Consider the following 14,447-nt stretch of genomic DNA (forward strand, 5'->3'; position numbering starts at 1 on the left):
TCATATATTTTTTAAAAGGTTAGCTGGGGTTAGGTCGTCATTAACTTGTATGGGAAAAATTTGGATCATTTCTCAATTTGTGAGTTGACTCCTTGGATCGAAGACGTTTTGGGATGTGTCATGCAATGCCCAATTGGATGTGGGGCATAGGTTTTAGTAGAGATATAAAATGGATTTGGATATACATGACAAACAGCTCTAGTTCACGTCTACTTTTAAGGATAATGTTGCCTCGTAGTCATGCCAATCTTCAACCTGTTGATATAGTTGTCTATTGGTATGGACGCAAAGAGTGTAGGCCCAAATGATTGACTATCATTACACACGCCATGTGAAAATAAGCTGGGTCGCTGAAAATTAGGGAGGATCAGGTTCCATGTGATTGCGTTTGTTGATTTCATGAGTGACAAGTGACAAGCAATAAATGAGGGTATTTTAATTAGTATTGAAAAATAAAACTTATTTTAAGAAAAAGTCTATCCTATGGATGAACAGATCAGGTCAAGCCAGGGTTGCCTTGATGAACGGCAATCAGAACACTATCATATTTGCTTTATTTTCGCCTAATTTCATTCTCTGGACTGTACATGCCACTCATCTAAAACATGAGCTCCAAAGATTTTTGTGAGACCCATCAGAAAATCAAGCTATCAATGGATGGTGTTCTGGTTGCCTTTCATCACATATGGATAGACAGCAAATGAGACGGTAATCTGTCCATTGGTGCCTTATTGAGATGACAGTATTACCATGCCTTGTAGTTGGCTTGCATATTTTTTTTGTCATATAACCAACATTAGAATTTTTTTTCTTATGTAAATTCAAAATTTTCTTATTTTAGATTAAAATTTAACGTACTCTTCCACGACTATTATCTCGGTGTTTGGTGTTAACAATAATTACTATCTTACCACCAACCGCCTGCGTGGCCAGCGGGGTGGTTGTGAGGGTACCCAAATGAAGGTGCTGGATCAAATCCGCTGGCTCACGGGTGTGTCCTTAGCTTTAAGAGGTGAGCCATGTAAGGCAGGCACCCGGGGTTTTTCTGGCTTTGGCGATTGAGGGTTTCAAAAAAAAAAATTACTGTGTTATTGTTTTTTTTTTTTTGAGAGAGAGAAATGAATGTGTTAGTGTTACTGTATAAGTTAAGTTCAATTATCAATAATCTTTCGTCGGATTACCATGGTCGTTTTTTGGCAAATGCCATAAACCATTTTTGAAAATTTGATAACAAAAAGGGAAGAGGAAGCAACTGGCTAATGAGCTAAATACTAGGGAAGTTTGTCAGAACTCGGATGAGAACCCGGCTACCTTTAATATTTGAAAATGACTTTCATATCCCTCCAAGAGAGCTAAAACTCCAGTAGTTGTTTAAAAGCGGAATGAGGGTAAAAAGAGTACTGTGCTATTATTTCTTCTAGTTGTTATTTACAATCTCCTTTTTCTTTTGCTACCAGGAAATTACCATCTCTGCCTTTATAAATACTCTTGATTCTGCTCTCTTTCCTTCTCATCGTCGACGTTTGGAGGTCTCCAAACGACTCAAAGAAGTAAAGGTTTGCCTTTTCTTAGTTTATTTATATGTTTATTTAGTATATTATCCCATTCCTTAGCCGAAAAGAACTGTGGCCGGCGGGACTAAGTGGAAAATAATATTTGACCGGGTGGTAGAGTCCTGGAAAGATTGGAAAATTCCATATTAAATGACCTTTCTTACTTTACTGGATGATCATGAGATTTCCCAAATATCGAAATTCTTGATCAGTAGAGAAACGATATGCTACTGCGGAAGCAAATGGGTGATGATCTCCTTGGGAGAGTATTGGGATCTCTAGCTGATGTGATTTTTATCTACTGTTCGTTTTTTTTTTTTGTTGATTGTATTTGAATTTTATATTTGCTTTGATCTTGGTTTTTTATTTTTAAAAGAAATGGTGTTGTTTATGGATGGTAGGTGATTCTTGTACACCATAGTAATGCTTCTTAGTATGATTTTTGGAGTGCATTATTCTGTTTTCCTTTTTTCTTGTTCTTGAGATGGATTGTAGTTGAGAGTTCATTCAAAAAGTCGATTTTTATAGATTTTTTTCATATGGATTGAGTTTTTCGGATCGTTGCTGGGTCGTCTTACATTATAGTAATGCTGGTTGCCATGACCTTATTGGCGTCGTTTCTTTTTTCGGATCTGAAGATGATCTGTTGTTAAGGGCTTACTTGGCAAAGTAGATTTTTCTTCATTTTGTTTTTGTTTTTTTGTGAACTTGTGATTTTTTTTTTATGGTTGGCCATTCATGTGGGAAAGATAAGAGCGCTAGTTTACAGTGCTTTAGTAGTTCTTTTTATGTGAAAGAAAACGGTTCTGAGCTGCACTGTGTATAGTATGAGAGAAATTCATTTTTCTACTGTTTGTTAATTTTGGGGCATATGAAACTCTGTTTTTTTTTTGTCATTCTTCTATTTTAATGTAAAGGTTGTCTTTGTGTTCGGAGTGGCTTTGCTGTATTAATGTTGCTTTTAATATAATTTCTGGCTAACGGGTGCATCTGATCACCCCCGTCAATGTGTCGTTCATCTTATTAACTATTGTTATTCTAAATTCAATCCTACATTCCTAATCCTTTTTCAATCTTATACTCAGAATTAGAGGAGGCTATCCATCGGGCTGAAAGATGGCGTGTTTCAGAGCTCCTATTGTCTGCATTCTATTGTTATTTGTATGCTTCTGCGCTGGAGAAGCAGGCCATGCTAGATACAAGGATCCAAAAGAGCCATTGAATGTTAGGATCAATGATCTGATGAGGCGGATGACTCTAGCAGAAAAGATTGGACAGATGACACAAATAGACCGCACAGTTGCATCTGCAGATGTAATTCAAAAGTATTTCATAGGTACATTTAGTTGTTACAAAGCTGACAGTTTTAGATTGTGGGTATTGTTGGTTAGAATTTGCATTAAATGTTTATGAACACTGAAAGTGTAAAGGAATTCAACAGGCAGTTTGTTGAGTGGAGGTGGAAGCGTGCCTCACCCTCAAGCTACTGCACAAGACTGGGTTGACATGGTAAATGGGTTTCAGAAAGGCGCAATGTCTACCCGTCTCCAAATCCCAATGATTTATGGCATTGATGCTGTTCATGGACATAACAACGTTTACAAGGCTACAATCTTCCCTCATAATGTTGGTCTTGGAGCTACCAGGCAAGCAATAGATTCAAATTTAAGCCTAGTGTTCTTTTATCTCCATGAAAATTTAATTGTAAATTTCTTTCTCTGCCGGTACCAATTATTGGAGCTTGTAACTTGTAACTTGGTGATGTTAGTTTCTAGCATTTGATAGATTGTTTCTTAGATGTAGGTAATGAGTATGCTTGTATTAGATTGATTACTACTCAACCATGTATCTGTTTCAAGTTTCAGGATGTTTTTGTTGCCATTCCTTGTGGCCATAATCCATCAAGTTTTTTATGGTTCTTATGCGTATATATTAATGCCTTGGCTTTAGGGATCCTGAGCTTGTAAAAAGGATTGGTGAAGCTACTGCTTTAGAAGTTAGAGCCACTGGCATTCCTTATGTTTTTGCACCCTGTGTTGCGGTAAGAATGAATCGATTTTTTATTTTGAAAAACCGCAGTATATTTTATTCTTTTACAGTCATTCTATGTAATTCATGTTCATGTGGTATGTCTTGATTCAAATTTAGCCGCTTCTATTGTGAACAGGTATGTAGGGACCCAAGATGGGGCCGCTGCTATGAGAGCTATAGTGAGAATCCTCAACTTGTTAAAGCTATGACAGAAATTATTCCTGGTTTACAGGGAGAATTGCCCTCAAATTCAAGGAAGGGTGTTCCTTTTGTTGATGGAAAGTGAGTGGCTAACTGCCCTTGGACATCTAATTTCCATTTACATTTTTGTTGCAATTAGTTATTTTTTCTTGTGCTTGATATGCAGTCGCCATGTAGCTGCCTGCGCTAAGCACTATGTGGGTGATGGTGGTACGCATGATGGAATCAATGAGAACAACACCATCATCGACCGCCGTGGCTTGCTTAAAATCCACATGGCTCCATATTATGATGCTGTTGACAAAGGTGTCTCAACTGTCATGGTATCTTACTCAAGCTGGAACGGGAAAAAAATGCACGCAAATCGTGACTTGATTACTGGTTTCCTCAAGAACCACCTCAAATTCAAGGTATGTTGATCAACCTGCAGCATATTTATAAATCAGATGTCTTCAACCTCTAGAATGTATAAGATCATATATTTCTTTAAAAATAAACTCATTCCTATGGATCGAACTCTTACAGTTGTAATAATTTGTGGTACCATGTGATTATATGGCAGGGCTTTGTTATTTCAGATTGGCAGGGCATTGACAGGATTACCTCACCACCACATGCAAACTACTCACTTTCGGTTCAAGCTGGAATTCATGCTGGCATTGATATGGTGAGATGCATGCTTCATTTGCAAATAAGAGTGTTGTTTATAACTTTATATTAGTTCATTTTGATAAACCAAGTTTTTTTACCCAATATGTTAAGCTAAAGCAACATGATACTTGCAATTTTATAAAAAGCAGTTCGTTATGTCCATGCAGGAATTTGTATAATTAAATCTGCTCGGCTATCTTTGCTGAGAATAATGCCTTTGATTTAGGTCATCTGATAGGGTTTGTTCAGTTGGAATCCTGCACATCAATATGTATTATATGATGTATGAAATTTTTCATAGAGCTATTTCCTACCTTTTGTGTCTGACTATAATCCATCCACTCTGCTCTTATAAAAGTGAAAATGTTTTGTAGTCATCATGGTTTTGCTCTTACAGTGATGCATCTTAATTGTATAATGCAGGTCATGGTTCCATTGAACTACGCAGAATTCATTGATGATCTAACCTACCAAGTTCAAAATAAGGTGATTCCAATGAGCAGAATCAATGATGCAGTTCGCCGGATCTTGAGAGTCAAGTTCGTGATGGGGCTTTTTGAAAATCCCTATGCAGATTACAGTTTGGCCAATGAACTTGGTAGCCAGGTCTGTTTTATTCATATAACCACATACACTGATTTGTAAAATCCTGAATATAATCCCCAATAACACATACTTAGACTTGGAAAGTAATGAAAAGTCACTAGTATTGCTAGAACTTCCCCAATTCTCCGTTTGGTCTCTTTTTAATTATCTTGTTGTAGCACAAGTATTGCTAGAACTTCCCCAATTCTCCGTTTGGTCTCTTTATAATTATCTTGTTGCAACCTACAAGCAGTTTGTTTCCTTGCATTTGCCACTTTTTCTAGTTGTGATTTTTTCAGGATTTTGACACTGCCAGAAATTCATGGAAAATATATTTGTTGGGCAGGTTCATAGAGAATTGGCTAGGGAAGCAGTCAGGAAATCGCTAGTCTTGCTCAAGAATGGAAAGCCTGGCAACAAGCCTGTATTGCCACTTGACAAGAAGGCCTCTAAGATCCTCATTGCCGGAACCCATGCTGATAACTTGGGCTACCAATGTGGTGGGTGGACAATCCTATGGCAAGGTGTATCAGGAAACAATGTCACTCAAGGTATGCACCCATGTTCATCTAACACTAGTTCTATCTTTATTTGATCTCTTCAAGCACTGGCACAACTCAAGTTTCTACATTATAATAAAGGTTTCTCGCTTATTGTAGGAACAACCATTCTCAGTGCCGTGAAATCAACTGTAAGCTCCAAGACTAAAGTTGTGTATGAAGAGAATCCAGATGCTGAATTTGTCAAGAAGAATGGATTTTCTTATGCTGTTGTGGTTGTTGGGGAGGTTCCTTATGCGGAAACCAATGGTGATAGCATGAACCTAACCATGATTAGCCCTGGTCCTTCCGTCATCCAAAACGTTTGCGGGTCCGTCAAGTGTGTGGTGGTCATCATCTCAGGCAGGCCTGTAGTCATTGAGCCATATTCATCACAAATTGATGCGCTGGTCGCTGCATGGTTGCCCGGAACTGAAGGCCAAGGCATTGCAGATCTCCTCTATGGTGACTATGGTTTCACAGGCAAGCTTTCCCGGACTTGGTTCAAGAGTGTGGATCAGCTCCCGATGAACGTCGGTGACAAGCACTATGACCCACTTTTCCCATTCGGTTTTGGCCTGACAACTTCCCCCACCATGGAAAGATAGAGGAAACTTTGCTTTGGTTTCAAGCATTTGTCGATGCGGTGTGGCTTGGTTCAGTTGTTCTTTACACCCACGTTGGCTGTAAGAGAACATTATATATGATGAGAACCAATAATTTTAGTAACATAGATGTTGTTCATGTCGATTTGCCATGTTGTGAGTGAGAGAAGATGAATATTGTGGTTCCCCCCATTATTCTTGTAGCTTGAATTCCTTTGAGGGACACTTTCTTATCCTTGACTACAAATGTTGAGCTTTGGAAACCAAATAACCAGTTCAAGGTGGAAGATGGAACTTCTTGTCCATCTTAGAGAAGTCTCAGAGATGATAAATGTCCGGACTTTTTCAAACGTTGCTGCTGTGTATTACTAACTAGTCTTCTGTAACGTGCCCACAAGGTCGAAACCCACACTCATCTGGTAGGGTCGACTTGTGACCAGTTCAAGGTGGAAGATGAACTTCGCCTATAAATGTCCCAACTTTTTCAAACTTTGCTGCTGTATTACTTGGAAGTCTTCTGCAACGTGCCCACAAGGTCGAAACCCACGCTCATCTGGTAGGGTCGACTTGTGAATGTCATCAAGTTGACTGGACGGCACAAGTTCGAAACCCATGTGTTACATCCCTTGCCGCAAAGTAGAAGCTGGGTGTCTACGTCAAGGTTTTTTTTTTATCAATGCTGTTGGATAAGACTGAAACCTCTAACCAGCTTTTATTGAAGAAGGGTTATAAATGCTGAAACTATTCTCTCATCACTTTCAACTTAAGCCTAAGTTTTAAAAAATGCCTGCCGCCCATTTTCTTTGATTGAACAAGGGTCATAAATGATGAAACTAGTCTCTCATCACTTCCAACTTAATAGTTTTCAAAAATGCCTGCCGCCCATTTTCTTTGATTGAACAAGGGTCATAAATTTTAAAAGTATTCTCCCATCACTATCAACTTAATCATATTGAACCTAAGTTTTCAAAAATACCTGTTTTTTCGCAGAAAATGCAAACTAAAATTTTGGTCACTCCATAAGAGCCACCGCAAACGTTAGCAAAAAAAAAATGGATGAAGGGGTTATTGTTATAATGATGTCTCCTATTCCGAAGAATTTATAAGGAGGTGGAAGGGGACTCAACGAAAGAGCATTTGTTTGAGTCATGCGCTCACTCGGAAGTTGTTGTATATACCAGACCTGCCTCCTCCTCTTGTTGCGAATGTAGATGATAGAAGAGTAATGATGAACCTCCGTAATAAGAGGACCGAGTTGCACAATGGCAAGAATGCTTCTAAGCAAGGGTTGGAGGCAATTGTGCAATGGGAGGATGCTTCTCAACAAGGAGAGAAGGTTGAGAAACTGAGACATCAGAGCAAGGGGAAAATGCCGAATTGAAAGTGCAAGCTTCGAGGATTTTCTAGAAGAGAGGAAGAAGGTTTGATGCTCCTGAACAAGAGTCATAAGCCGATGACAGATGCATGCATTGTTTCTATTGGTTTCAAGCACAGTAGTTGTTCCAAGCTCTCCTGAAAGATATGAAGTAAATGTTTGATGATATACATTTCTGAAGTTTCTTCAAGATCTCACTATGAAAGATCAGTCACCCCTTCTTGGCCGTGGTGAAGTTTTGGGATTCAAAAATCATCACCTTTTGATTTGGAGATATGAAGATGACCATCACGTTAGATGACGTGACACAAATCACCAAATTGAAGTATCATGGGGTGTCAATGAGTGGTCAATGGTGGGAAAATCACAAACAGTTGGCTACCCTAATTTTGGGAGCAATAGATAGTGCCTTCGAAGGAGAAAGACTGAAGTGTTAGTATGGTTGAAGAATTACCATAATCCTACAACGACGAGAAAGATAAAGGACAAACTACTGTGTGCTGGAGGGAATGCCATTAATACCTGGGAGAAGGATATGAGAGCATTCTTGATCTACTTCTTTGGTTCATGCATATTTATTGACATTGGTGGGAAGTCGATCCATAGTTTTTATGTTAATTTGGTGGCAATCTTGGATCACATCGACGAATATGCACGAGGGCAATTGCGCTTGCACACCTTTATGCCTCTTTGAATAGTGTGAGCCAGAAAAGTAAATGTGACTAACATGTTGGTCTTGTTGGAGGTAGTTACTACTTCTTTGTACTTGAATTGTTGATTTAAGCTAAAACATTTTGTATGTAATTTACCATGTTGGTCGTGTTTTGTATTTTTTATATAATTTACTTTGTTGTTAAGTGTTAATCCCTCTAAGAATCTCTGTAGGTTTGGTTATGGAAGCATATATTTGTTAAAAGGCCCTGAGAGGTCAGATTGTCCATGAATTTCTATATCTTACAACGTGGAGATAGAATATCAACAAAGATGTACCTCGTAGAAGGAAGTCTCATCAATGATTTCATAAACATTGGTGATGATTCCTTCATTCACTTTTGCAGAAGCTATTGAAAGTGAAAGAATGACACATTGGATCAATGTCATGGAAGAAAAGTTTAATTTTATGACAAAGAACAAAGTGTGGGATCTTGTACCTCGATCTGATGGAGTAAGACTTGTTGGTTGTAAGTGGGTCTTTAAGATCAAGACATACTTCAAAGAGCAAGTGGAGAGGTACAATGTTAAGCTCGTTACAAAGGATTTCATATAGATGAAGGATATTAATTATAATGAGACTTTTTCTCCTGTCTCAACTAAGAAATCATTGAGGATAATCATGACCCTCGTAGCTCATTTTGATTTATAGCTACATAAATATATGTGAAAACAACTTTCCTAAATGAAGATCGAGAAGATGAGGTATATATGCAACAACCTCTTCGCTTTAGTGTAGATGACTCAAATAATTTAGTTTGTAAATTCAAGAAATCAATCAATGGACTTAAACAAGCATTCCGCTAGTAGTATAAAAAGTTTAATCAGGTGATTTTGAACTTTGGATACACTGAAAACATTGTTGATCAATGCATATACCTTAACACTAATGAAAGTAAGTTCATAATTTTGGTTTTATATGTTGATGATATTCTTCTTGCAACTAATGATTTGAGCATGCTACATGAGACAAAAGATTTTCTTTTCTCTTATTATAACATGAAGAACATGGTTGAGGTTGCATATGTCCTTGAGATTGAAATTCGTCATAATAGAACTAAAGGTATCATTGGCCTCTCTCAGAAATCCTATATCTTTAAGGTTCTTAAAAGATATGGGATGAAGAATTGTTCTTCTGAATCGACACCCATAGTGAAATGGGATAAATTGAGTCTAAAATATTGTCTTTAAGATGATAATGAAAAGACTGAGATGACAACTGTCTCATATGCTTCAATGGATGTGAGTTTGCAATACGCGCAAACCTACACACGACCAAATATCACATTTGTTGTGAAAATGCTTGATAGATATCAATCTAATGCAGACGTTGTGCACTGAAAGGCAACAAAGAAGATCATGCATTAGTTACAAGGAACGAAGGATTATATGTTAACATATAAAAATGTTGACCACCTAGAGGTCATTGGATAATATAATGCAGACTTAAGCGGATGTTTCAATAGTAGAAAGTTCAATACTGGATACATCTTCTTATTGGCAGGTGGTGATGTCTCATGGAGAAGCGTAAAACAGTCTGCAACTGCTGCTCATATCATGGAGGCAGAATTCATTGCTCTATATGAGACTTCATCTAAGGTCATTTGGATAAGAAATTTCATTATGGGTCTTGAGATTATGAACTCTATTGAGATATCACTAAAGATCTTTTCTAATAATAAAGTTGTTGTGTCCTCGAATAGCAACAAGAGTTCAACCTCATGTCAACACATGGAGTTAAGTATTTTATTGTTAAAGAAAAGACAAAATTATTCAGTATGTATTGATACAATTGGTACGAAGAAAATAACTGTTGATCCCCTTAGTAAAGGGCTAACATCGAAATTATATTTTCAACATATAAAGGAGAAGGGTCTGTTTGATTCCTTCTTATGTATGACAATACATTATGGTTATATGTGATTACATTTATGAAGATAAATTGATTATTTATGGTTTTATGTATTGTTGAATATTTATAAAAGATCTCTTATTTAAGTAGAGAGAATAAAAGAATAACAATATTAAAGAACCAATAGAATGGGTTAGAGACCAACCTATTCAATAGGTAATCTTAACATGTTAAAAACACTAAAAATGAATTATATTGTTGTGAGTGAAAATATGACATTTGATATAAAGGTGTTCATCTTCATGACTCATATGATTCATTCATGTGATATTGCAACATGTGAACTCACATGAAAATTAAATTGAGATAATGGCAAAGAACTTTGATTATATGTCTTTCCGTGTCAATGGGTCAAATGAGAGAATGATAGACATTTCAGATCAGGTCCAACCTTGTGTGACCCAATTTGACACAAGGCATTCATTAAGGCATTAGTAGGGAGGTGGTTACGTGAATGTGAAGGGTACACATTCAATATGGTATGTGAAGGGTTCACATACATCAATGTCATTCATGTAACCCCCCATTCTCCTCCTACTACAAATTGAAGCATGGTTGCTTGATGAGTGCAACCAAGGTACTCTCCTTCTCTCATTTGGGTTCAAGGCCCTGCTCACCATTGACTTGATGGCCAGAGCTGCGTCGATAGTGTGAGGAGAACACAAATCACGTGCATCAATGCTTCCTTCGATCATTTCCATCATGACGACTACTAGTATGTATTTTTTTGCTTTGACATTTCGGTTTATGCCAACAACATGGACATAACGAATAACTATTTATAAAATTGCAAGTATCATGTTGCTTTAGCTTAACATAATGGGTCAAAAAAAGTTGGTTTATCAAAATGACCTAATATAAACAACACTTTTATTTGCAAATGAAGCATGCATCTCACCATATCAATGCCAGCATGAATTCCAACTTGAACCGAATGTGAGTAGTTTGCATGTGGTGGTGAGGTCATCCTTTCAATGCATTGCCAATCTGAAATAACAAAGCCTTGCCATATAATCACATGATACCGCAAATTATTACAACTCTACTAGTTGGATCCACAAGAATAAGTTTATTTTTAAAGAAATATATGATCTATACATTCTTGTCTGATTTATAAAATGCTGCAGGTTGATCATCATACCCTGAATTTGAGGTGGTTCTTGAGGAAACCAGTAATCAAGTCACGATTTGAGTGCATTTTTTTTCCATTCCAGCTCGAGTAAGATACCATGACAGTTGAGACACCTTTGTTAACAGAATCATAATATGGTGCCATGTGGATTTTAAGCAAGCCATGGCGGTCAATGATGGTGTTGTTCTGATTGATTCCATCATGCGTACCACCATCACCCACATAGTGCTTAGCGCAGGCAGCTACATGGCGACTGCATATCAGGCATAAGAAGAATGACTAATTGCAACAAAAATATAAATGGAAATTAGACGTCCAAGGGCAGTTAGCCACTCACTTTCCATCAACAAAAGGAACACCCTTCCTTGAATTTGAGGGCAATTCTCCCTGTAAACCAGGAATGATTTCTGTCATAGCTTTAACAAGTTCAGGATTCTCGCTATAGCTCTCATAGCAGCGGACCCATCTTGGGTCCCTACATACTTGTTCACAATAGAAGCAACTAAATTTGAATCAATGCATACCACATGAACATGAATTACAAAGAATAAATCTTGGGTCCCTACATACCTGTTCACAACAGAAGCAACTAAATTTGAATCAAAACATACCACATGAACATGAATTACAAAGAATGACAATAAAAGAATAAAATATACTGTGGTTTTTCAAAATAAAAAATTGTCTCATTCTTTAAAAGTGTGTTTTTTCAAAATCAACAACCTATTTGTTAAACATAAGGAATGCCAGTGGCTCTAACTTCTAAAGCAGTAACCTCACCAATCCTTTTTACAAGCTTTCGGATCCCTGAAGCCAAGGCATTAATAGATATGCATAAGAACCATAAAAAACTTAATGGATTATAGCCATAAGGAATGACAACAAAAACACCCTGAAAGTTGAAACAGATACATGGTTGAGTAGTGATCAATAGAATACCTACCCATCACCTACATCTAAGAAACAATCTATCAAATACAAGCTCCAATCTTCTGTACCAGCAGAGAAAGAAATTTACAATTAAATTTCCAAGGAGATAAAAGAACACTAGGCTTAAATTTGAATCTATTGTTTGCCTGGTAGCTCCAAGACCAACATTATGAGGGAATATGGTAGCCTTGTAAACGTTGTTACGCCCATGAACAACATCAATGCCATAAATCATTGGGATTTGGAAACGGGTAGACATTGGTCCTTTTTGAAACCCATTTACCATTGTCAACCCAGTTTTACCCTCATTTATCTTTTAAACAACTATTGGACTTCTAGATTAGTCTCCACCCCAAAATCCTGCCCTTCATCCCCAATGGGTTTTGATTTTAACCTCCATTCTTGCCTTCATCCCCTGTCCAAACTCGGTGGGCCCCATTTTCTTCTTGTCCACTGTCATCCCTAAGGGTATGTTTGATGGCTTGTCCATGGTTGGACGAAATGAACAAAAAGAACAGAACAAAACATTGGTTCAGTTCGTTCCGTAACAACTGTTCCAAGTTCAATGTTTGTTTGGACCGTACTCAAATGCATTGTTCTAAATGTCCGTTGTTTGACAACGATGTGCAAACAACTTGGACAATCATGAATAATGGGTCGAATTACTTCGTTTTGGATCACATGTAACTGAATACAAAAACAATGAAAATCTGTTGAAAAAGCATCAAAGCACATTTAAAAAACTCATTGACAGGAAAATTGTGCATACATGGATACAACTGACGACCCCACACAGGAGACTCCCATCCACGATTCCCCGCATGGATCACCTCCGCTAGCTTTCCAACCAGTTAACTATGGTGGTTGGCTCAGTGAGTTGTATATAACTTGAAGGGCTTGAACTAAACAAAAAAGGGATGATGGTTGGTACCATAGATTAAACCAAAAAAAGTGGTCAAAGCTGCAATGGCTAGAATCATTCGTCTGATGAAAAGAAATTCAACTACATTTTTGTTTTATAGTCAAGACTTACACATTCCACAACCAATGATATTTATGCACATCAAACAAGCCACACTGCAGGTAAATAGTACTTGGAATTTTAACATTTGGAAGATTACTGATGTTTTATAGTCAAGCATTGTTCTTAACGATGCTAATCAGATGAAGATCAATAAATAGTAAGGTAAGATCAATAAATAGTAAGGTATCAACGGAAATGGGATATTTTAATGAACCTTTTCATGCCCTTTTTTAGAATCCTACATAGTTAAAGAACTAATTTTTCCAAAATCAAACATGAAATTTTCTCTCATGGTTAATCATAAATTGATAGGTACAAAAACTCAGATACCAAAACCAAAATTATACTTTTATAACTTCTCCCAGAGACCATCTTCATCTACCATTGATGGTGGTGATGTCTTTCTGATTATTATTGTTGAAAATGCAACCCCAACAACAATGATAAGCAAACCATCAAATGGCAAAAAGACATGAACATGCTGCAACTAAGTAGAAGAACAGATAAAACCATTTTCTCCTTTTCATTTCTTTAACACATAAATAAAACACTAGTCAGGAAATGCATGGAAAGATATCAATTTCTTCCATTGCAACCAAAGAGAAAAACCAGATTTTGATCCAAGAAATACAAAAAAAATGCATAAACAAAAATGGGGTTTTCCCTCTTCTGCTTGTTATTTTACAAAATGCAAGAGCCGAGAAGAAATTATTGTCTGCTTGATCAGTGGTGGCGCGAACGACAGGCAAAAGAAGCAAAATCCAAAATGGCAAGAAACCCATTCTAAAGAGACCTTCCATCTTCCTCTTTCATGGCTACAAACACTCTATTTTCTTCTTCCCTTTCTCCTTTTCCCAGAAATAACAACAAAATCTAGAGAGAGAGAGAGAGATCCTCCTTTTTACATAAACAACAATAAAATCTAGAAAGAGATGGAGATCGGTCTGCTTCTTTTCAGTTCTATGCTTTCGTCAACATCTATCAATAACGCATCGTAGGGAGCGGCACGCCTGTCGATGCATTTTTTTTTCGTCCCTTCTGTTCCTGCTCTTTTTTGTAACAAGGGGGGAGGTGGATCAAAATTACAAACCATTATGGATGCGGCAGACGTGCGGAACGCCGTCCACTGCGTCCAACGTTTGTCTGCTTTTGTTGTTCTCAGCGGGATTTCCGTCTGAAGAACAGTCCATCAAACATG

The 14,447-nt window shown here is 37.4% G+C and overlaps 1 protein-coding gene across 1 annotated transcript; it reads left to right on the forward strand.

Annotated features, from left to right (window-relative positions):
- Window positions 1-2,635: 2,635 nt before the first annotated feature.
- LOC149829372 (uncharacterized) lies at window positions 2,636-6,357 on the forward strand. Its single transcript, XM_090018073.1, has 9 exons — window positions 2,636-2,889; window positions 2,995-3,199; window positions 3,504-3,594; window positions 3,721-3,866; window positions 3,952-4,195; window positions 4,348-4,452; window positions 4,860-5,042; window positions 5,368-5,572; window positions 5,681-6,357. Exons 1-9 carry the CDS (start codon window positions 2,670-2,672, stop codon window positions 6,166-6,168), a joined length of 1,887 nt encoding a protein of 628 aa, XP_089874199.1. The 5' UTR covers window positions 2,636-2,669; the 3' UTR covers window positions 6,169-6,357.
- Window positions 6,358-14,447: the final 8,090 nt, after the last annotated feature.

Source organism: Nuphar pumila, chromosome 9 (assembly GCF_984573655.1).
Source record: "Nuphar pumila chromosome 9, dmNupPumi1.hap1.1, whole genome shotgun sequence".
Lineage (NCBI taxonomy): Eukaryota > Viridiplantae > Streptophyta > Magnoliopsida > Nymphaeales > Nymphaeaceae > Nuphar > Nuphar pumila.

Bases quoted from the DNA above. Each gene is read 5' to 3' on its own strand.
- LOC149829372 (XM_090018073.1), top strand. From the start codon at position 2,670: ATGGCGTGTTTCAGAGCTCCTATTGTCTGCATTCTATTGTTATTTGTA. The intron at 3,867-3,951 runs GTGAGTGGCTAA...CTTGATATGCAG, and splicing joins GTTCCTTTTGTTGATGGAAA to TCGCCATGTAGCTGCCTGCG. The intron at 5,573-5,680 runs GTATGCACCCAT...CGCTTATTGTAG, and splicing joins AGGAAACAATGTCACTCAAG to GAACAACCATTCTCAGTGCC.